Consider the following 23,207-nt stretch of genomic DNA (forward strand, 5'->3'; position numbering starts at 1 on the left):
TAGACTAAAGCAATAAGATGAAACATAATAGAAATGAATGTAACAACCTGCATTTGGATACAAAGATCTAATTTTGTAGGTACCAATGGGAAAGGATGTGCTTAGCAACAAATGTGGAAAACTTAGACTTGGAGAACAATGTGAGTTTGCACGATGAGATAGCTGTCTATGAGACAGCTGTCAAAATCCGTGGCCGTAAACTACGTTAATGGAAATGTAGTGTCTAGACCTATGCTGTCCAGTGTGCTAGCCACTAGATACATGTGGCTATTTAAATTTAATTAAGACCAAAATGTCAGGTTTTCAGTCACACTAGTCACATTTAAAGTGCTTAAAGCCTATAAGGATGAAAGCTAGGATTTGAACCCAGATCTGACTTTAAAAACATTCATGTATTTTTCCTATCAGAGACTGTTGCTCAAGGGAGATGAGGTATTTAATGACAGAATGCCGTGCTCTGCCACTGAAGATGGGCATCAGATGACCCTAAGGCACTCATCCCTCAGGCATGTGATGAGGAAACTGGACTACATCAGTGTACATGGCAGTGTTAGTCCATGAGAAATTTTACCAGTGTAGAGCAAAATGAGGAAACGAGGCCTGTTTTTCTTGAAGACTTCTCTTTTTTATATTAAAATAACCTTTTATGAAATGGTGAAGATGGATAGGTATTTTTTGGTCCTGATTTGAAAAAATATAATTAGGAGTTTGTAATAATCTCGTTTTCTCTTTGTTTTTGGTTATTTTTGATCTGTTACAGAACAGGCTCAGATGAAGTCTAATGAGGGACCCCAATACCCTCACAATGAGGTGCTGTGGTTGAAGTAGGGGTCGGGGGTCCAGAGCTCTGCCTTTGGAGTTCCCTGGCTCCCCGACTTCAGCACCTCAGGGAGCCTTAAGGCTTGAAAGAATGCATCTTGCAAATTGCTGCTATAGAGAATAACCCTGTTGAGCAAGCTAGGGTTTCTCTTAAATTCCCCCGTCTAGTGGAGAAAAACTTAGCACCATTAACCACATATTGACATTAAGCATTCTAAAGAGACAGTTTATTGGGCGGGCCACAGTGGCTCAGCAGGCAAGAATGCTTGCCTGACATGCCCGAGGACCCGGGTTTGATTCCCGGTGCCTGCCCATGCAAAAAAAAATATATATATATATATAAAGAGACAGTTTATTTCCATAGGGATACACATTCTGAATTTGATTATAGATGGGAACTAGAAAGGCCTACCTGCCTGTAATAGTCTAATTTATCCATATTTACACCTAAAGGATCCCACCTGCAGGTAACTATGTGCCCTTGGGCAAGTTTACTATTCCTTCAAACCTCAGCTTGGCCTGTTGTAAATTGGGGGTAATGATAATGGTTGCTGTATAAAGTTTCTGAGGATCAAATGAGATGATGCAAGTACAGTGCCTAGTGTGGTACTCCTGTGGCCAGAGGCTGGACTCGTGGTCCAGCACAAGGCATGGTAGGAGAATCTGGAGCCACCTGGTAGTGTAACTTCAGAAGCAAATCTTCATCAAAAATCCACAACCAAAAAAACAAACAAAAAATCCACAACCAGGTTTACCCTTTACGTTCTTAGGAACCCAAGCTTGCCCTGCTTCCCTTTCCAAAGATTCCCTCCTAACTCTATCAAAAACTAAGCAGTCTAGTTTCTTATCTTTTAAGTGGCACCATCCAATAGAACTTTCTGACACGATGGAAATGCTCTATATCTGCATTTTCCAATAGAGTAAGTACAACCCACGTTTGTGAACTTGAGGCTAGAGTGACAAATGACCTATTTTTAATTTAATTTTAATTAAATAGCTGTGTGTAACTAGTGACCTCTGTATTTGGAGAGCATAGCCCTAAAGCAATGGTTCTCAACCTTGGCTGCCCATTAAATTCATCTGGTTTCTCAGTATTTTTAAAACTCTGGGTAGTTCTAACACACAGCCAAAATTGAGAACCATTTGGTAGAGCAGTGCGTGGCAAACTGTTGAGCATGTCTGTGTAAAATGCAGATTCTGATTCCTAGGCTGGCGGGGAACCTGGGATTCTGCAATTCTCACAAGCTGATGCTGGGCCATGCTTTGAGTAGCAGGGCCCCAAGCTGGCCCTTTGAGTCTATTAATTTATTAGAACATTGCGTATTTACTATGAGCCAAGTGATATGAACTACAATTAAAATCCATGGTAGAGTTTAAAGCAAGAATATGACATAATCTTATCTACATTAAAAAGATCACTCCCTGCTTATCTGATTGGTTATTAGTTTTCACATCAGTGAGAAAGTTTAACTGTTAAAGCTTTGTGTCCTCTGTCCCCTTTGTTGACTTTTCCTCTTCATACTCTGAAAAGGAACACACAAAAAAATAGGTCTTCAGGTGTAAAAGGAAAGCCAAATTCAGATCCAGACATTTCAGAGGAGCTAGAGTGGAGAGGCTAGCATTGCAAAAAGCAGGCAAGGATTCAGGGATGCTCCCATTGCTACAGAAGTCTGACAGGTGATGTTGATGAATGGTCCTGGTAAACTTTAACCACCTACTATCTGCCAGATTTTTGCCTTAGCAGGGTTCCTTAGGCAGCAGTAGGATCTCTGGTGGCAAGAAATAAAGGAACAACAAAGAGGAAAGAAGGGGTTCAGTGACCACCTTTTCTTTTAAAAGACCTGCCCAAGTTAAGAATAGGATCTAAATGGGATCACTAAAAAGCCAAAGTCAGAGATCAGGATTATAAACAATTGCAAAAAAGTGAACCAAAATGAGACCCCATTTCTCTTCTTTCTTGTGTTAATGTGATTCAAAGAAAAATCTATTGTTAATACAGGAATCAATCAAAGAAGCCTTAAAATCACATGAAAGGGATGTGGACTCATTCTTTGTAAGCCTAGCTCTGCAAGTGAAACCATTACCCTCCCCCCTACGTGGGACATGACATCAGTGGGAGATGACTCCCAGGGATGAATCCAGCCCTGGCACCTTGGGATCAACAATTCCATTCTGACCAAAAGAGGGAAAAGAAGTTTAACTAATAAAATATCAGTGGCTGGGAGAATTCAAATAGAGTCAAGAGGCTACTCTGGAGGTCACTCTTACGCAAGCTTCAGTTAGACATTGCTATGTATCATAACAAGCCAAACCCCAACCAAAACCATTCCAGCCAATCCTAAAGAACACCTAGGGCAATATATAAGAAAGGTTCCATGCACAAGGGTAACTTTCCAGAAACCTACAACCTCCAGATGGGTCCCTAGTCCAGATAAGTCCTGAAACCTAGAGGGCCCAGCCTCTCCAGAACATCAGATAGTTCCATCTCCCTACCGCATATTATTAAAAGCCCCTTCTAACACGAAAAAGTTAGAATAGCCATAGCCCAAATACTCCTAAAGATTGTGATAGAAAGAGCAAAGGTGATGTCGTGGAGTTACACAAAGAAAGTAGGATTAACAAATGAATATGACTGCTGAATCATTAAATTGATATTTCTTTTAGTCACCAGTATCTTAGAGCAGCTTGAAATAAAAACCTAAAATTATGGAATTGTAAACCATACTAAACTCTGAAATCTGTTCTACAACTAATTGTTGTGTTGTGCTTTGAAATTTATTGCCTTTTTGTATATATGCTATTTTTCACACACAAAAAAAGTCAATTATGATAATAAAAAAATATATTTATTCCTACTAGCCTCCTATATTCTGGAGCAGCTAGAAGGAAAAATATGAGAGGATCATATGGTAGCCCATGACAAACTCTGGGATCTTTCCTGTAACTACTTGTTGAAGAGTGCTTTGAAAACTATTGCTTTAATATAACATATATACAAAGCAAAGAAAGGAAAAAGCAAGTTTTCAAAGCACTCTTAATTGCCCTAGGTGTTCTTAAGGATTGGCTAGAATGGTCCTGGATGGGGGGTGGCAAGTTATGAGAGGTAGCAAGGTCTACCTGAAGCTCACATAAGAGCCACCTCCAGAGTAGTACACGCTGTACTATACAATAAGAAAAAAAGTTAAAAAAGAAAAAAAAAGAAGAAGAAGAATGCAGATTACTAGTTCAATACTAACATAATGAAAATGACTAGTCTATACTATGGGTTACTTTTGAAATGAAACTTGCCCTTCTCCCCTCAAAAGGAAATAGCTGAAATGGTATTGTTGAATGTAGTGGCACTTTATTAGTAATAAATACATTTTATTTGTATTAGGTATAAAGGAACTCTTGCTTTTACTGCAGAGACTCATGTTTTAGCTAAAACTTTGAAGTCATAAGATATGTAGTGTGGGTATTATAATTGTGCGTTTTACATTTCAAAATAGTAAAATACAAATGTTCAGTGATTGGCGATACTAAAATTGTTGAAATCCTTTAAAATGTAAACCTAAACTCATCAATTACAGCTTTTTGTTACATTAAAATATTTAACTTTTTCAGTTATATTAAATAAAAATAATTTAACAGCTAAAAAAAAAATCACATGAAAGGATATGAGCTGGACCTTTAAATTGGGCAGGTAGAGATAAAAGAACTGCCTAGGCCTTTTTACTAAGCCCCAATAAGCACTATGCTGACATATATATGCAGCCTCACCAAGATCCAGAATTAGTAAGCAGTAATTCCCTTTAAGAAAATCCTGTGAAACATGCACCCAAATCTTAGTAATAGTAAATTACCTCTGGAAGATAAAATTAGATGGGGGAAGGAAGGAGAAGGGTGCCTTTTGCTTCTTAATTCTCAAAAGTAAATCAAAATAGCAGTGGAGAAAAAAGAAACTTCTTGGGGGCAGATAGCTATGATAGAACCTCTTCCAAATCAAAGGAAGTTCTTGCCCTCTTGATTGTCAGAGTTTCCCAAAATGTGTTTTGTAGATATCACTGGAGAAGATGTTCCAAAAGAAATTGGTTCTTTGATCAGGTACCTCTGTGAAATACCCTAGCTAATAACATCCTGGAACATACTTTGGACCCTGTTGGGTTAAGTTCCAGGAACCAGGAAAGGGTAACAGAAAGCACAGGCTTCTGTTCAGAGCCCTACACAGCCTGCACAACTTACTGACTTTGCCCAAGACCAAGACTTTTCTAAATGTTAGTTTCTTCACCTGAAAAAGCAGGGATCCATATACTTTCCCTAGGCTTCCTGTGAGGATGTAATAAGAAGGGATGCAGCAGTAGGAACACAATGAGCACTCAAATGTTGGTTCCCTTTCCCAGCTGTTTTCTCTCCAGAAACCATCATCTTCCAGACAGCTCCTACTGGTTAAGTTGCAGAAAGATGAGTAATACTTTTGGCCTTGCTCAATATCACATAAATGCCCTCTGTGCAAATAAATACCAAGAAAAACTTATAAAATTTTCTCCTATTCTAAAACTGTGTACTAGCCAATCAAATTAGATAAAAGCACAGCAACAACAAACATCCCTTATTTCTGATACTAAATTAACAAATATATATAAACTATTCCCCTGAAAGGAAGAGAAGGGTTCACTACAATTGTCACAATGACCAGACAGCTTCAAGGACAGGCATGGCTCATCAGGGTGGGAAGAGCACAGTCTAAAAGCTTACAGGGGCCAGAAATTAAGCCAATTATAGCTGATGAAACCTGCCTCTTTGCCAATGAGCCACTGTTGCACTGCCCCCTCTGCCTTATACTTTTTACTTCATCTCTATACTTCGACTGCAATCTTAAACTAGGTGCATTTTATCCCTGGAGTTGCACCCATTTGCTTACTGGCCACCCAAAATCTGTTGAAACTATTCATCAAAACATGAAACTGAAATGATTTACAGTGTGGTTTATTTACATTTTAGTGTACTGTGTTAACATACAAATAATCTGTATATTTAAAAAGTAACTCTTCTGTCATAAGAGCAAGTTCAAGGACAGGAGACAGATTTCCTCTATCACAGCACTGAATGAAAGCAAAGTGTTTAAAATGGCAAGTGAATAATCATACAGAATTGGAACCCATCTATTCCCTAGTCATGTATTCTGAATGTTGATTTTCCAAATGGAACGACAAGAGGAAACACCTTAAAAAATTTCAATAAGCAGAAATCATCTCTACTGATTCCCCAAGAATTTTCAAAGGAACAAGTTTTTAAAATGAACTGGAGAATTAATTCTGACGGTGGATCAAATCTGTCCTGAAGACGTATAATCCTGATCCCTCTCCTCTTTTCCCAGAAGTGTGTTACTGGCTCATAAAGATTTCACAGAAATTTGCTTTGAGGAAAGTCACAACACAACTTTCTTGATTAGTACAGAAAGGCACTTATGCACATTTTCAACTAGGAAGCTGACTGAGAGATGAAAAATAATATTAAGCCATTAACTTCTCACATGGAAGGACCAAAATTCTGGATTTAAAACTATTCAACTGGATTGCCTCTGTCAAGACAGCCGATTCTCATTATTCCACAGCATGGCCATGTTGCCAGTTTTCAATGCAGCTGATTTTCAGAAAGCAGATTCCACATCGCCCATCTCCACACACACAGTCTTTAATTGTGAATAATATTCAATTGTCACACGACCATTTTCTCTGCCAAATCCTGAAAGGAAAAGGTAGTGTAAGGCATTTCAATAGTCTGAACAGTCACAATGACTGATGAATCTTCAAGGACAGGCACTTCACATCAGGGTGGGAATAATAAGCAGCCTAAAAATATTAGGATAGAACACAGAATCTAAAAATTGGGGGGGGGGGGGGGTAAAGTCTACAATCCATATATTAACTGTGGAGCTAGGAATGGGGAAAATAACCCCCTGACCTTTGGGGATAAGGGTAGGGAAATATACAGGTCTCATTTCCTTTCTTATCAATATGGATCTTAACTTCAGGTATCTACTATTCCGTTCTGAAGTCTGAAAAACATTCAGTCTTTCTTAGCAAAAAAAAAGCAGTTTCTACACCAATCAACCTTATGTCCTTGAAAGTAAGGGCTGATGGAAAACTTAACTCTATATAATAGGTTTACTAACTTTTTCATATATTCAGTCTGTAAGATTACCTGTTTCTTTATACCCTGTCCATTCAGTAGGGAAAAGGACTCTTTAGGTTAACCCAAGATACTGCCCAGCTGCCACTGGGTGAAAAGAGAGCAAACCATGCATCGCCTTTCTTGTGTACCCTGCCTCAGACACAGGCAGGCTGTGCCTCCTGTGAGCAAGGCAAAAATGCCGATCTCCAAGGGTGCCATTCAAAAGATTACACAAAAACCTGACTCAGCATCCGTTCCTTTCCAAATCCTCTGAGCACCCAGCTGATTAGGCATGTTAGTCTTTCTGTCTCTCTCTCATCCACTGTGGACACACCTATGGGTGCTGGTTCGAAGGCTTAGATTTGGTGAAGGGACAGATGGCTTAGGAGTCCCCACTAAGGCCTTGAGCCTAAGCTGCTTATTCCAAACTAATTTTTCCCTGCACTAAGGGTTATAAAGGAGTAAAATGGTCCCCTGGTACCTAGTCTGCATTTGTGCCTTGTATGCACAGGGACAGGGGACATTATTGGAGTATGATCAGGGCATGCCAGGATAATACCAAATTAACACTGTCAGAGGATTAACACCCACAACCTCATCAATGTAAATCAGGATTTATATGTTTGCCAACACTGTGACTGGAATAAATATTTGCCAAAGAAACTAAGAGTCAAATTCTTAGGACAGTGCCTCTAGAAAGCCCAAAACAATTTTCAATATAAATGAAAAAGGGTATGGGGACTTGATATATAGTTATAGGCAACAAACTTCAAAGAACCTAGAATATTGACTATAATCCTGATGCCTCAACCCTCCTTTTGTTATACTGTGATAATACAGTTGCCATGTAATGGTAACACATATCTGATTACTGAATAAATTAAACAAATGAACAGAGGCTTAGAGAAAACACTTCTATATGCCATCAAGTATAGGATGAATAGAATTGATTGTAAAAGGTTATGTTAGAGGATTAATTAATACAAGCATTCTGAGGTATCACTTTTGAGATATTTCACCTAAACAATCTAAAAACTGCACAGTGAATTATGATGTACATCCCTAGTAAGGAACCTTTATGCTGACAGTGACTACAGTCTGTGAAGAAAAAGTAACGCTGCCATAAAATAAGCCTTTTTGAGATGTATAATGGAAATTCATAAGACAGACTACAGATAAGAACCTTTGGAGAGCTTTTGGGGTAAAAAAGAAAAAAGCACAATGATGCTGGCTTTCACTCCCAGGAGACTGATATGGTGGGTCTGCAGAGAACCAGGAATCTCTATTTATTCCCCAAATGATTCTGATACACAGACAGGATTAGGAACACTAGTTTAACGACTGAATTATGACCTATATCACTAGAGACCTGAGTTTGTTTTTACACTCCCCATATTCTCTGGATCCTCACCTGACATCTTATATCCACCAAAGGGTAACTCCACTGGGCTGACATTATAGTTGTTAATGAAGCACATTCCAGCCTGGAGCTCAGCCACCACCCTATGGGCCCGCTGGATGTCCCTGTGAAGAAAACAATATGTTCGTTATTCATAGTTTCCTATGCCCTAAAATGCATTCACAAGAAAAGTTAGGCTGCCAGTACCATGAGTTCCAAAATCTTGCCAGATTCTTGGTCGTCAAAATTTTTAAAAAATTTTTTACCACCTGGGGAAAACAGACATGAATTTGGGTTTTATAGTCTCACCCAAAATGCTAATATAAAACAGAAACAGCAACAGAGATGCCAAAACAATTCAAATGGGGAAAGAACAGTCTTTTACTGGGATACCGGTACTGGGATAACTGGTTATCCACACACAGATCAATAACAGTATACTCCTTTCATATGCCATACTACTGAAGAATTAAATAGATCACAGACCCAAATGTAAAAGCAAAACTATAAAACTCTTAGAAGAAAGTAAAAGAGTAAATCTTTACTGAGTTGGGCATTTCCTTCTCAGATAAAACAACAAAAACACAACAGACAAAAAAAAAAAAAAACACCAGAATAATTGGACTTCATCAAATTAAAACATTTGTATTACAAGCATAACCATTAAGAAAATGAACAGACATCCCACAGAAATGCAAATCAAAAGCAGAATGAGATACCACTTCACACATACTAGGATGGCAAAAATCAAAGAGAAAGATGATAACGTGTTGGTGAAGATATAGACAAACTGCAAAACTCATACTGCTAATGAAATATAAATGGTGTAGCCATTTTGGAAAACACTCTGGCAGTTCCTCAAAAGGTTATACATTGAGTTACCACATAATACAGCAACTACATTCCAACATATATACTGAAGAGAAATAAGAACATATCTGCATGCAATAGTAAATTCTACTGTAAATAATGGACTCTAGTTAATAGTGATAAAAATATTTCTCCATGAATTATAACAATGTACAACTAATGCAAGGTGTTAATAATAGGGTGATATATCGGAACTCTACATTTTATGATTTTTCTGCAAACCTAAGACAGCTAAAAAAAAAAAATTAAAGAAAAAAACATGACCTTATAAAAACTTTCCACAGCAGCATTATTCATAAAGCCAAAACGTGAAAGCAGCCCAAATGTCTATTAACTGACATATGCATAAACAAATGCGGTATATTCATACATTGGAGGATTATTCAGCCATAAAATGGAATAAAGAGGGATGCACAAAGAATTCAGCGTTAGAGTCCTCTCCTGCCATTATACCATCTCAGTCTTTATCCTCTATCCTACCTTCTTATTTAATAGATGCCCCCAGCCCTTCTCCCTCTACCATACTCACATTCACCTTCACTCAGTGTACTTCCATTATTGTGCTAGAATCAGGAAGTATTGTGCTATCCATATCTGAATTTTTACAATCAGTCTTGTTGCACAATCTGTATTCCTTCAGCACCAACTGCCCAATCTTTACCCTATTTTTATCTCCTGATAACCTGTGTTCTTAATTTAAATTCTCCAAGTTCACTCATTATTGTTAGTTCATATCCGTGAGACCATACGGTATTCGTCTTTTTGTTTCTGGATAATCTCACTCAGCATAATGACCTCAAGGTCCATCCATATTGTTACACGCTTCATGACTTTATTCTGTCTTACAGATGCATAATATTCCATTGTATGTATATACCACAGCTTGTTTAGCCACTCATCTGTTGATGGTCACGTGGGCTGTTTCCATCTTTTGGCAATAGTAAATAATGCTGCTATAAACACTGGTGTGCAAATATCCGTTTGCGTCCTTGCTCTCATGTTCTCTGAATAGATACCTAGTAATGGGATTGCTGGATCATATGTCAATTCTATATTTAGCTTCCCGAGGAACCACAAACTGCCTTCCACAGCAGCTGTACCATTTTACATTCCCACCAACAGTGCATAAGAGTGCTTCTGTCTCCATCCCATCTCCAGCACTTGTCGTTTAATGGCCATTCTAATGGATGTCAGATGATAAATTATTGTGGTTTTAATTGCATGATATCTTATTGTGGTTTTGATTGCATGTCCCTCATAGCCAGTGAAGCTGAGCATCTTCTCATGTGCCTTTTAGCCATTTGTAGTTCCTCTTCTGAGAAGTATCTGTTCGTGTCTTTTGTCCATTTTTTAATTGGGTTGTTTGTCTTTCTGTTGCTCAGTTGGGCAATCTCTTTATATCTCTTTATATATTCTGGATACTAGAAGCTTATCTGATATGTGGTTACCAAATATTGTCTCCCATTGCATAGGCTGCCTTTTTACCTTCTTGACAAAGTTCTTTGATGCACAGAAGTGTTTAATTTTGAGGAGTTCCCATTTATCTATTTCTTTCTTCGATGCTCATGCCTCGGGTGTAAGACTAGAAAACCACCACATACTACAAGTTTTGTAAGATATTTCCCTACATTTTCTTCTAAAAGTTCTATGTTCTTAACTCTTAAAATTAAGGTCTTTGATCAATTTTAAGTTAATTTTTGGATAGCATGTGAGATATGGATCCCCTTTCATTCTTTTGCATATGGATATCCAGTTCTCCAAGTACCATTTACTGAAGAGGCTGCTCTGTCCCAGGTGAGTTAGCCTGACTGCCTTATCAAAGAGCAGTTGTCCAAAGATGAGAGGGTCTATATTTGAACACCCTATTCAATTCCATTGGTCAGTATATCTATCTTTATGCCAAACATGCTGTTTTGACCACTGAAGCTTCATAATATGCTTTAAAGTTAGGTAGTGTGAGACCTCCCCCTTCATTTTTCTTTCCCAAGGTATTTTTAGTTATTTGGGGCACGCTTTCCTGCCAAATAAATTTGGCTATTGGTTTTCTATTTTTGCAAATGAAAAAGTTTTGGGGATTTCAATTGTTACTGCATTGAACCTATGTATCAATTTGGATAGAACTGACATCTTCACTACATTTAGTCTTCCAATCCATGGACACAGTAAGCATTTCCATTTATTTAGGTCTTCTATGATTTCTTTTAGCAATTTCTTGTAGCTTTCTGTGTATAGGCCTTCTGTATCTTTGTTTAAATTTATTTCTAGATATTTTATTCTTTTGGTTGCTATTGTAAATGGAATTTTTTTCTTGACTGCCTCCTCAAATTGCTCATTACTAGTGTATAAAAACACTACTGATTTTGGGGTGTTAATCTTGTACCCTGCCCCTTTCCTGTACTCATTTATTGGCTTTAGGAGCTCTGTTATAGATTTTTCAGGATTTTCAACATATAGTATCAAATCATTTGTAAGTAGTGAGAGCTTTACTTCTTCCTTTCCAATTTGGATGCCTTTTATTACTTTTCCTTGTCTAACTGTTCTGGCTAGAACTTCCAGCACAATGCTGAATAACAACAGTAACAGTGGACAACCTTGTCTTGTTCCTGATCTTAGGGGAAAAGCTAAATTCCCATTGAGGATGATGTTAGCTGTGGGTTTTTCTATTACCTTTATCATGTTGAAGAAGTTCCCTTCTATCCCCATCCTTTGAAGTGTTTTCATCAAGAAATGATGCTGAATTTTGTCAAATGCCTTTTCTGCATCAAGATGATCATGTAGTTTTACTGCTTTGATTTGTTGACATGGTGTATTAACAGATTTTCTTATATTGAACCATCCTTGCATACCTGGAATAAATCCCACTTGGTCATGGTATATAATTCTTTAAATGGGCTGCTAGATTCGATTTATAAGTATTTTGTTGAGGATTTTTGCATCCATATTCATTAGAGAGACTGGTCTGTAATTTTCTTTTCTTGTGGTATCTCTGTCTGGCTTTGGTATTAAGGTGACGTTGGCTTCATAAAATGAGTTAGGTAGCTTTCCCTTCTCTTCAATTTTTTTGAACAGTTTGAGCAGCCTTGGTACTCATTCTTTCTTCAGTGCTTGGTAGAATTCCCATGTGAAGCCATCTGGTCCTAATTCACTAAAGGCTATACTTTTTCCAAGAGAAAGGTGGGGCCCAGCTCAAGTGAAATCCTCCCTCAAGGAATTCAGGCCCCATGTACTGGAAAACTGAAGCAATTAATGCCAGCCTCCAACCTAATTTCTGTCTCCCAGCCCCTGGCTGGAAGAGTCTGCTGAAGTTAAAGGCACCACACCACTTTATGCTAATGGGAAGCTGCAGGCAGACAAGTGCCACATACTGGGCAGGACAGGAAAAACACAGAGTTTAGAGACTTCACAGGAAAGTCTGTCAACATGATGGGTCTCATCCTCAGGGAAAACTGAAGCTGGTGACTCTTTCCTCCTGAGAGGAGGCCAGTCCAGTCTGGGAAGATTTGACTGGAGTCTATACCTGAGCAGACCCTCCTTAGGAAACAAACAAAAAAAGGGGGGTGGGGGGGTGGGGGTGGCTCCAAATAGGCAGGGCCAGAAACAGAAAAACAAAAACTGAAAAATTCTGATCAGTTAAACAGAACCTAGTTAAAATTTAAAACACAAAAATATTAATCACAGTATTTTAAAATACTGATATGCATTCATAAAATGCACAGTATTACTTGCAACAATACCTTCCAATATGCAAAGCTACTTACTAAAGGTCATATTTTTAAAGAATACTGCCCCCCATGTTCATAGGTCTCTAAATTCCTTAACATGTTAAGTTTTCAACAGTTACTTAACCCAACTCTTTACGTAGTTGAGAACCTAACATGTTTATTCAATAAATGAATGAAAAAGGACAGGATTTTTATCAACAAAGTTTAGAGTCCAATTGCAACTCAACATAGCAAGGTTTCTTTGGCTGTGCAGGGCAAACTATAAAATGCTGCTTTGACACTTTCTGACTTAAAGCAAACAGAAAATGATGATGGCAGTACAAACTCCAGTGAGGGAATACAGAAACGGAGTAAGAGCAATTTCACATCTAAGCAGATTCCACAGTCCCACTCCTCCAAAGCTGCCTTGGGCGTCCTTCCCCACATACCTGGTGAAGACACCAGCTGCTAGTCCAAAGGTGGTATTATTAGCTCTTTCCAGAACCTCAGCTTCAGTGTCAAATGATAAAATGGACATAACTGGTCCAAAGATCTCTTCTTTCACACAGGTCATGTCATCTCTGCAATTAGCTGCAAACATTTTAGTAAACACAAACTTCAGTGAAGGAATTATCATTCCTGGCACATGAAAATGCATCTTCTATGGTTCACAGTAAGCCATGAAATGTGCAGCTTTAAGAAATTTCAGTATGACCTGCCAGTTTGAGTACAGTTTGGAACATCTTCTTCATGCCAATTTAACAATATGTATTAAAGAGCAACAGCCTCTGATTCTATAGTCCTAAATCTATTTTTGTAAATTAATCATAAGAACATAGCTAATGAAGATTACAAAGATTAATCACAACATTCCACATAGTGGAAACTAGAAATTAAACATCCAAAATAAGGAAATAATCCCATAACCTGTGTAACACATCCTAATGATGAATGTCTATGAAACTTCTAAAAGTCTGCTTTTGAAGAATATTTAATGAGTAAATGCTCATGATAAAATGTTCACTGAAAAGGCTATAAAACTATGTACATCATCATCCCAATTTTCTTTTAAAATATTATGTATAATTAACGTCTTTTAAATACTCCTACATTTTTCAAATTTTCTTAATATCTGTGTTATGATTAAAACTAGAAACTGTTATAAAAAAGACAATCCAATTTAAAAACATAAACTTAAAAATAAATATCTGAGGGAGACGTTCACTTTAAAGGAAACTGTACCTCAGTTCCTTTTTTTTTTTTGTTTTTTTGTTTTCTTTGCACAGGCAGGCACCAGAGGAATCCAACCCGGGTCTCCAGCCTGGCAGCCTAAGTTCTTTTTAAATGGTTAATTCCTTAAAATGATTTAATTCAAATAAAAAACACATTCTTTATTGACTTTCCTGAGAAATGAAATTCATGCTTAATTTCTTATCAAGCATGCACTTTCACTTTTTTGAACTTCCTGCCACTAGAACAGAAGTTTTAACTCCAAAAACTCCAGGTAAACCAACACATGATCATCCAAGAGTTACACAGGAGGCTTCAAAGGTAACAGAGCACTTCTACTTCTTAAATCTGTGTGGTAGGGACACAGGGATCCCCGGTATTCTTCTTTACACAAGGGGTTGGTAAACTCTTTCAGTAAAGGCACCAGACAATAACTACTTTAGGCTTTGTGAGCTATATAGTCTGCATCACAATTACTCAGCTCTGCTGTGGTAGCACAAAAGGAGCCAGAGATGATACATAAATGAACAAGCATGGCTTCATTCCAATAAAACCTTATCTACAATAAACAGGTAATAGGCCAGATTTGGCCTACAGGCCATAGTTCGCCAACTCCTGCTTTACACATTTATATGTTTTACAAATACCTTTTGTATCTAGTTAATATTTCATTCAAACAACTTAAAAGCAAGTAAGAAAATGACATACTTAATACACAAGGTCTCATGAAATACCCATTCTTTAATTTGGGATCTTCAGGTACATATAAGTCTCCACCACATAGCACTTCAGCACCCTACCAAAAAAATGAAAAAGAATGCATACTTTATGCTAAAGATATAACCCTGATACACATTTTTAAAACACTGATATGCATTCATAAAATGCCAAGTATATTCTCAACAAATGCACATTTAGTCACCCCTTTGCAAGAACAAAGCAGCACACTGCTTGGCACAATAACAGTCAGACAGAGACTAACATATAATAAGGGCCAAGAGCAAATGATTTAGGAACAATATACTCCTTTCCCCTATCACCCCACCCCCACCTGTTTCTCACCTGCTCCTTTGCCTGTTTAACAAACCCAAGGACTTTCTCCAGGTGTGGTCGATTAATAAGGGGCCCCATCCTTGTATCTTCCAGAAGAGGATCTCCAATTTTTATCTTTTTGGTTTGTTTCACCACTTCCTCTGTAAATTTATCAAGAATTTCCTTCTGCACAAATACTCTTGTGCCATTACAGCAAACCTAAAGGACAGACATAAGACATAAATTTATATATGCGCAGTAGAAAAAAGGGACAGAGAAAAATAAAATACAAAAGATTCAAACTTAAAAAAGGCATTTTTTAAAAAAGGGATATTTCCCATTCCTCAGAATTGTCCCTATGCAGAATAGTATTCACACATGTAATTGTGGATGTATTACCCCATGAGCATGAACTATCTGCTCTTTCAGATAAAAATTACATCTTTTTTTATTTAGATTTTTTTAAGTCATTAACAGATTCATACGACCCACAGGACGTCTCATACTTCCTCAAGTCAGCTGCTTACTCTGGCTGTATATATATATATTTTCAAAGCTTAGCAGATTTATTGAGGTGAGGAAGCATAAATGGGAGAGTGAAAGGGAGAAAGGAGGTGGGAGCCTGAAAATGGCCCCTGCCTGGAGAGCCAGCAAAGAGAAAGAGAAAAAGGCTCCCTGGCTGTATATTTTTAGAATGGGAAGTGAGATTGTGAGGGGACTGAGGAACAGAAATGGATTAGTAGAAAACTGTGCATGTCACAGTCAATGCTTGTCTCTACAATTGCAAATGACTATTTAGACTGTGCCAGTTTGAATCTATTATGTACCCCAGAAAAGCCACGTCCTTTAATTCTCATTCAGTATTGCTGGGTGGTATCTTCCTGACTGTTTCCATGGAACTATGACCCAAGCAATTGTGGGTGGTAACTTTCAATCAGATGGTTTCCATGGAATTGTGTCTCCACCCATTCAAGGTGGGGTTGCTTACTAGAGCCCTTTAAGGGGGAACCATTTTGGAAAAAGGTTGAGAGCCCCTAAAGCCACCAGAACCAACAGAGCCAACAGAATGGACAGAGCCCACAGAACAGACAGAGCTCCAGGGAAGCCGTTAAAGATTCCTGGAGAGAAGCTAGCACATGGTTCCATGTGCCTTTCCAGCTGAGAGAGAAACCCTGAACATTACTGGCCTTCTTGAACCAAGGTATCTTTCCCTGGATGTGCTCAACTTGGACATTTTCATAGCATTGCCTTAATTTGGACATATTCACAGCCTTAGAACTATAAACGTGCAACTTAATAAACTCCCCCCCTTTTTTTTTTTACAGCCATTCCATTTCTGGTACATCACATTCCAGCAGTCTACAAATCAGAACATTGATCTTCTCAGAGAAATTAACATAAGTACTGTTCAAACGCTATCAGAACAGTAAAACAGAAAACAAAGTCCAAATATAGATCCAAGTAGTTATAGAAAATTCATTTATGATAAAGGTGGAATCTCAACCCATTGGCTCAAAACAGACTATAATGATGCTAGAACAACTGGTTAGCTATTTGGAAAAGATAAAATTAGACATCTATCTCAAAAATACACAAGAATAACTCCAAACGTATCAAGAACCTATATATAAAATATGAAAGCTTATTAATACTAGAAGAAAATATAGCTGAATTTCTCTACAATCTGAGAGTTGGAAAAAGTTTTTCTAACTATTACTAAAAATCTAGATGCAAGCATAAAAAGATGGATAAATTTGGCTACCCAAAAATTAAAATCTTTTACAAGGAAAAAAAATCATTCTAAAAAAAGCTAAGATAATTGACAAACCATTAAGAATATATGTGCAATACACATCACAAATAACGGGTTAATATCACTAATATTTAAGGAACTCTTAAAAATTAAGGTAACTATGGACTACAGTTAACAGTAATATTTTAACATACTTTCATCAAAGGTAACAAATGTACCATAGCAAGACTAAGGGTCAATCATAAGGGGGTATGGGATGTTTTGGGTTTTTTTGTTTTGTTTTGTTTTGAATAATGAAAATGTTCTAAAATTGATTGTGATGATGAATGGACAACTATGTGATGATATTGTGAAACACTGTACACTTTGGATGGATTGTATGATATGTGACTATATCTCAATAAAACTACTTAAAACTTAAGGTAAAATCTTTATGCATGACTGTTCTATAAACCCACATCTCTAATAAAAAATTAATTAAATAAGGAAAAATCAAAACTCATAATACTGTATACTAAAAGTGAACTGTACTATATGTCAATTTTTTTATCTGTTAAAAAATGGGGGCGGGCAAAAGCCCAACAGAAAAAATGAACAAAAGTTATGAATAGACAACACACACACACACTATATATATATATATATATTCATTCCTTAAAGCTAAAAAAGATGTTCAATGTCACTATTTATAATTAGAGAACTGAAACTAAAACGACATTGAAATACTATTCTCATCTATCTGGTAAAAATTAAAAATTAAGAGAACACATTCTGTTGGAGAGACTACAAGGAAATAGTAAAAACGTTGGTGGGATTCAAATTAGGACAATCGTCTTAGAGGGGAATTTAGCAATATCCTGAAATACTGCACATGCATTTCCCTTTTGATCTTGCAATCCCGAAGGATTACCCTGACACTATTATCTCCAACAATATGAAAAAACATATGCATAAGGTTATTCACTGGAGCATTCATCTGTAATCATCAGTGAAAAACCTACAGGTCCATATAAGGTAAAAGCTATGGTATCTGCATAATGAAGTACTATGCAGCCATAAAAAAAAAGAATGGAAGATGGCGGCTTAGTAAGGTACGTGCGTCTTAGTTCCTCCTCCAGAGCAACTACTAGGTGACCAGAACAGTGCAGAACAGCTCCCGGGGCCACGGCAGGGAACGGACACACAGCGTACCCCAGTCTGGACTGGCTAGACCGTCTGCGAGACTCCGCTGTGGTGAGCTCCCCGAGTGGAACGCGCTTCCCCGGGCCGCGGTGGCTGGCGGCCGGCGTCCCTCCCTCCCTCCTTCCCGGATCGGCTGAGAGTCTCGGAGAAGCAAGTTTCCCAAGCTGCGGTGGCCGGCGCCCCTCTTTCGCGGGCAGCTTCCCAGACCGGCTACGAATCTCGGATCAGCGGGCTCCCCAAGCCACGATGACTAGCGCCCCTCCCCCACAGGCGGCTGCCCAGAGGGAGAGGAGGGAGTTTCCAACAGTGGCAGGGACTGGGTCCAAGCAAACACCAATAGTGGCATTAATAAAGGAGCCACAACATCTTTTGCTGGTGGGACCCACAGACAGACAAGCGCCACCTACTGCGCAGGATAAAAAAAACAGAGTCCAGAGACTTCACAAGAAAATCTTTCAACCTGCTGAGTCTCACACTCAGGGAAATCTGATTAAATGTCCAGACGCCAGCAAAAAATAACAAATCACACCAGGAAAATTGAAGATATGGCCCAGTCAAAGGAACAAACCAATAGTTCAAATGAAATACAGGAGCTGAGACAACTAATTTTGAATATACGAACAGAAATGGAAAACCTCTTCAAAAACCAAATCAATAAATTGAGGGAGGACATGAAGAAGGCAAGGGATGAACAAAAAGAAGAAATGGAAAGTCTGAAAAAACAAATCACAGAACTTATGGGAATGAAAGATACAGCAGAAGAGATGAAAAAAACAATGGAAACCTACAATGGTAGATTTCAAGAAACAGAGGTTAGAATTAGTGAACTGGAGGATGGAACATCTGAAATCCAAAAAGAAACAGAAACTATAGGGAAAAGAATGGAAAAATTTGAGCAGGGGCTCAGGGAATTGAATGATAATATGAAGTGCACAAATATACGTGTTGTGGGTGTCCCAGAAGGAGAAGAGAAGGGAAAAGGAGAAAAACTAATGGAAGAAATAATCACTGAAAATTTCCCAATTCTTATGAAAGACCTAAAATTACAGATCCAAGAAGTGTAGCGCACCCCAAAGAGAACAGATCCAAATAGGCGTTCTCCAAGACACTTACTAGTTAGAATGTCAGAGGTCAAAGAGAAAGAGAGGATCTTGAAAGCAGCAAGAGAAAAACAATCCATCACATACAAGGGAAACCCAAGAAGTCTAGGTGTAGATTTCTCAGCAGAAACCATGGAGGCAAGAAGACAGTGAGATGATATATTTAAATTACTAAAAGAGAAAAGCTGCCAACCAAGAATTCTATATCCAGCAAAATTGTCCTTCAAAAATGAGGGAGAAATTAAAACGTTTTCAGACAAAAAGTCACTGAGAGAATTTGTGACCAAGAAACCAGCTCTGCAAGAAATACTAAAGGGAGCACTAGAGTCAGACATGAAAAGACAGAAGAGAGAGGTGTGGAGAAGAGTGTAGAAAGAAGGAAAATCAGACATGATATATATAATACAAAACGCAAAATGGTAGAGGAAAGTATTACCCAAACAGTAACAACACTAAATGTTAATGGACTGAATTCCCCAATCAAAAGACATAGACTGGCAGAATGGATTAAAAAACAGGATCCTTCTATATGCTGTCTACAGGAAACACATCTTAGACGCAAAGATAAACATAGGTTGAAAGTGAAAGGTTGGGAAAAGATATTTCATGCAAATAACAACCAGAAAAGAGCAGGAGTAGCTATACTAATATCCAACAAATTAGACTTCAAATGTAAAACAGTTAAAAGAGACAAAGAAGGATACTATCTACTAATAAAAGGAACAATTCAACAAGAAAACATAACAATCATAAATATTTACACACCGAATCAGAATGCCCCCAAATACGTGAGGAATACACTACAAATACTAAAAAGGGAAATAGACACATCTACCATAATAGTTGGAGACTTCAATTCCCCACTCTCATCAATGGACAGAACATCTAGATAGAGGATCAATAAAGAAACAGAGAATTTGAATATTACAATAAATGAGCTAGACTTAACAGACATTTATAGGACATTACACCCCACAACACCAGGATACACCTTTTTCTCAAGTGCTCATGGATCATTCTCAAAGACAGACCATATGCTGGGTCACAAAGCAAGTCTCAACAAATTTAAAAAGATTGAAATCATACACAACACTTTCTCAGATCATAAAGGAATGAAGTTGGAAATCAATAATAGGCGGAGTGCCAGAATGTCCCTGGCCATTAGAGAAATGCAAATCAAAACCACAATGAGATATCATCTCACACCCACCAGAATGGCCATTATCAACAAAACAGAAAATGACAAGTGCTGGAGAGGATATGGAGAAAGAGGCACACTTATCCACTGTTGGTGGGAATGTCAAATGGTGCAACCACTGTGGAAGGCAGTTTGGCGGTTCCTCAAAAAGCTGAATATAGAATTGCCATATGACCCAGCAATACCATTGCTAGGTATCTACTCAGAGGACTTAAGGGCAAAGACACAAACGGACATTTGCACACCAATGTTTATAGCAGCATTATTTACAATTGCAAAGAGATGGAAACAGCCAAAATGTCCATCAACAGACGAATGGCTAAACAACCTGTGGTATATACATATGATGGAATATTATGCAGCTTTAAGACAGAATACACTTAGGAAGCATGTAATAACATGGATGGACCTAGAGAACATTATGCTGAGTGAGACTAGCCAAAAACTAAAGGACAAATACTGTATGGTCCCACTGATGTGAACCGACATTCGAGAATAAACTTGGAATATGTCATTGGTAACAGAGACCATCAGGAGATAGAAATAGGGTAAGATATTGGGTAATTGGAGCTGAAGGGATACAGACTGTGCAACAAGACTGGATACAAAAACTCAGAAATGGACAGCACAATACTACCTAATTGTAATGTAATTAGGTTAAAACACTGAATGAAGCTGCATCTGAGGTATAGTTTTTTTTTCTTCTTTTTTTCTTCTTTTATTTTTTATTTTTGTTTTTTTCTATTATCATTTTATTTCTTTTTCTGTTGTCTTTCTCTTTCTAAATCGATGCAAATGTACGAAGAAACGATGAATATGCATCTATGTGATGATATTAAGAATTACTGATTGTATATGTAGAATGGAATGACACGGGAAAGTGGCTCTAATGGTGGTGTAGAGGGGGTGAGGGTGGGATAGAGGTGATAGCAGCAATAGGTCAAGTGGTCAGGAATGAGGGCTTATGTCATCTTGCTTCAAGGATGCCGAGACTCTCTCTCAACATCCCCTTCCCCCCAAGAGCAGGCCTTCCCTGTTGCCCATTCCAGGGCCTGTGCTTGGGCAAAAGGTCATTCTAGTGTTCTCCAGAGCCATGCTCCGACCTCAGTGGGATACCCTATATCCACCCTCATTCAATCCACTTGAGTGAGGAATCTCTAGCCTTGGAAATAAGTCTTTAAATAATAGTAGCCTAAAAAAATAAAAACCATAACAGCCATCACATACTGCAGAGCAAGAGAAACATTTTACAAGAATTACACGGATTATCCCATTTAATCCTTCAGTAACCCTAGGAGGCAGATACTGTTCCCATGTCTATTTCACAGATGGGAAAACTAAGTCTGAGTCATTAATATTTATGGATTGAGCTATGTCACCTAAAAAGATATGTTAAAGTCCTAAGCCATGGTCCCATGAGTGTGCTCACATTTGGAAATAGGATCTTTGAAGATGTTATTAAAGATGAAGCCAAACTAGATTGAGCAGATCCTAATCTACTATGACTGGTGCCTATCAATATCCCTTTCCAATATGAAAACGTTAAAATGGGCATAGCCTAAATACCCCTAAAGAGTGGAAGGAAAACCAAAGGAGAAGGTGGAGTTATAACAGAGAAGATAGGATTTAACAAATGAATATGACTGCTGAATCATTATATTGATATTTCTTTTAGTCTCCAGTGTCTTGAAGCAGCTAGAAGGAAAAACCCTAAAATTGAGGAACTGTCGCCCATACCAAACTCTGAAATCTGTCCTGTAACTGATTGTTGTGTGCTTTAAAATTTATTGCTTTTTTGGATTTGTTATTTTTCACAATAAACATTTAAATAAATAAATACTTTAAAAACAAAAAAACAAACAAACAAACAAAAAAAGAATGAAGAGCCCTGTGAAATGAAATGTAGTTATTTCCAGGATATAGTAAGTTCAAAACGCAAAGTGCAAAAGAGTATCTATAGTGTGCTAACTTTTCATGTAAAAAAAGAAGGGGAGGGGTGCACAGGTGGTTTAGTGGTAAAATTGTCGCCTGTCATATTGGAGACTCAGGTTTGATACCAGGTCCATGCACTTACCAAAAGACAAACAAACAAGCAAAACAAACAGAATACAAACAAAAATTTAACAAATGCTGCTGCAATAACAGGATACTCACATAGAAAAATAATGAGAAGTAACCCCACCATACAGCACACACACACACAAAAAAAGAAGGGGAAATAAGAAATATACAATGCCTATATGTAAATATAAAAATACATGAGTGGGACTTCTCTGAACGCATCTTTTTAAATAAAATTCTGACATTTAGAACCATATTAGTGCTTCATCTAGTCAAAATAAATAAATTTTTAAAATCAACAAGGATGGAGGAATAGAAACTGCATCTGAAATATAAACAGAAATGAATGAACCTATTATTAAAAATGAATAAGATAAGCATACTTAAGAGGAAAAAAAGAAAAGACTCACGTAACTTTTGAACAAAATATTCTGACTCTACCCTTAGAATTGTAAAAAATTTGTACTCTAGTTAGAAGGCTTATTGTTCATAGTGGTATGGAATCACAAACCTCAAGCTACTTTAAGTGTAATAAGGACTTAGCAATTAAATACATATATTGTAGATAATGTAAGCCAAATTTTTCACTGTTAAAAAAAGACACCAGAAATGGGATGGACATCATGTGCCACTGAGGACCCAATCTCACCCTTTTGATATTTTTTGCCAAAAATACATAACCTGAATCTAATCACCAGGAAACATCAGA

At 37.6% G+C, this 23,207-nt stretch overlaps 1 protein-coding gene across 2 annotated transcripts in view; it reads right to left on the reverse strand.

The window, feature by feature from the left end:
• Positions 1-3,964: 3,964 nt before the first annotated feature.
• ALDH9A1 (aldehyde dehydrogenase 9 family member A1) overlaps positions 3,965-23,207 on the reverse strand; it is a 67,132-nt gene continuing 47,889 nt past the window's right edge. For both annotated transcript variants that reach the window (XM_077156811.1, XM_077156812.1), the window contains exons 7-11: positions 15,235-15,423; positions 14,881-14,968; positions 13,392-13,533; positions 8,384-8,496; positions 3,965-6,543 (exon numbers count right to left, since the gene is read on the reverse strand). In XM_077156811.1, the coding sequence (XP_077012926.1) occupies positions 6,449-6,543; positions 8,384-8,496; positions 13,392-13,533; positions 14,881-14,968; positions 15,235-15,423 (627 nt within the window). In that variant the 3' untranslated portion in view covers positions 3,965-6,448. The remainder of the gene's footprint in view (positions 6,544-8,383; positions 8,497-13,391; positions 13,534-14,880; positions 14,969-15,234; positions 15,424-23,207) is intronic.

Source organism: Tamandua tetradactyla, chromosome 4 (assembly GCF_023851605.1).
Source record: "Tamandua tetradactyla isolate mTamTet1 chromosome 4, mTamTet1.pri, whole genome shotgun sequence".
NCBI lineage: Eukaryota > Metazoa > Chordata > Mammalia > Pilosa > Myrmecophagidae > Tamandua > Tamandua tetradactyla.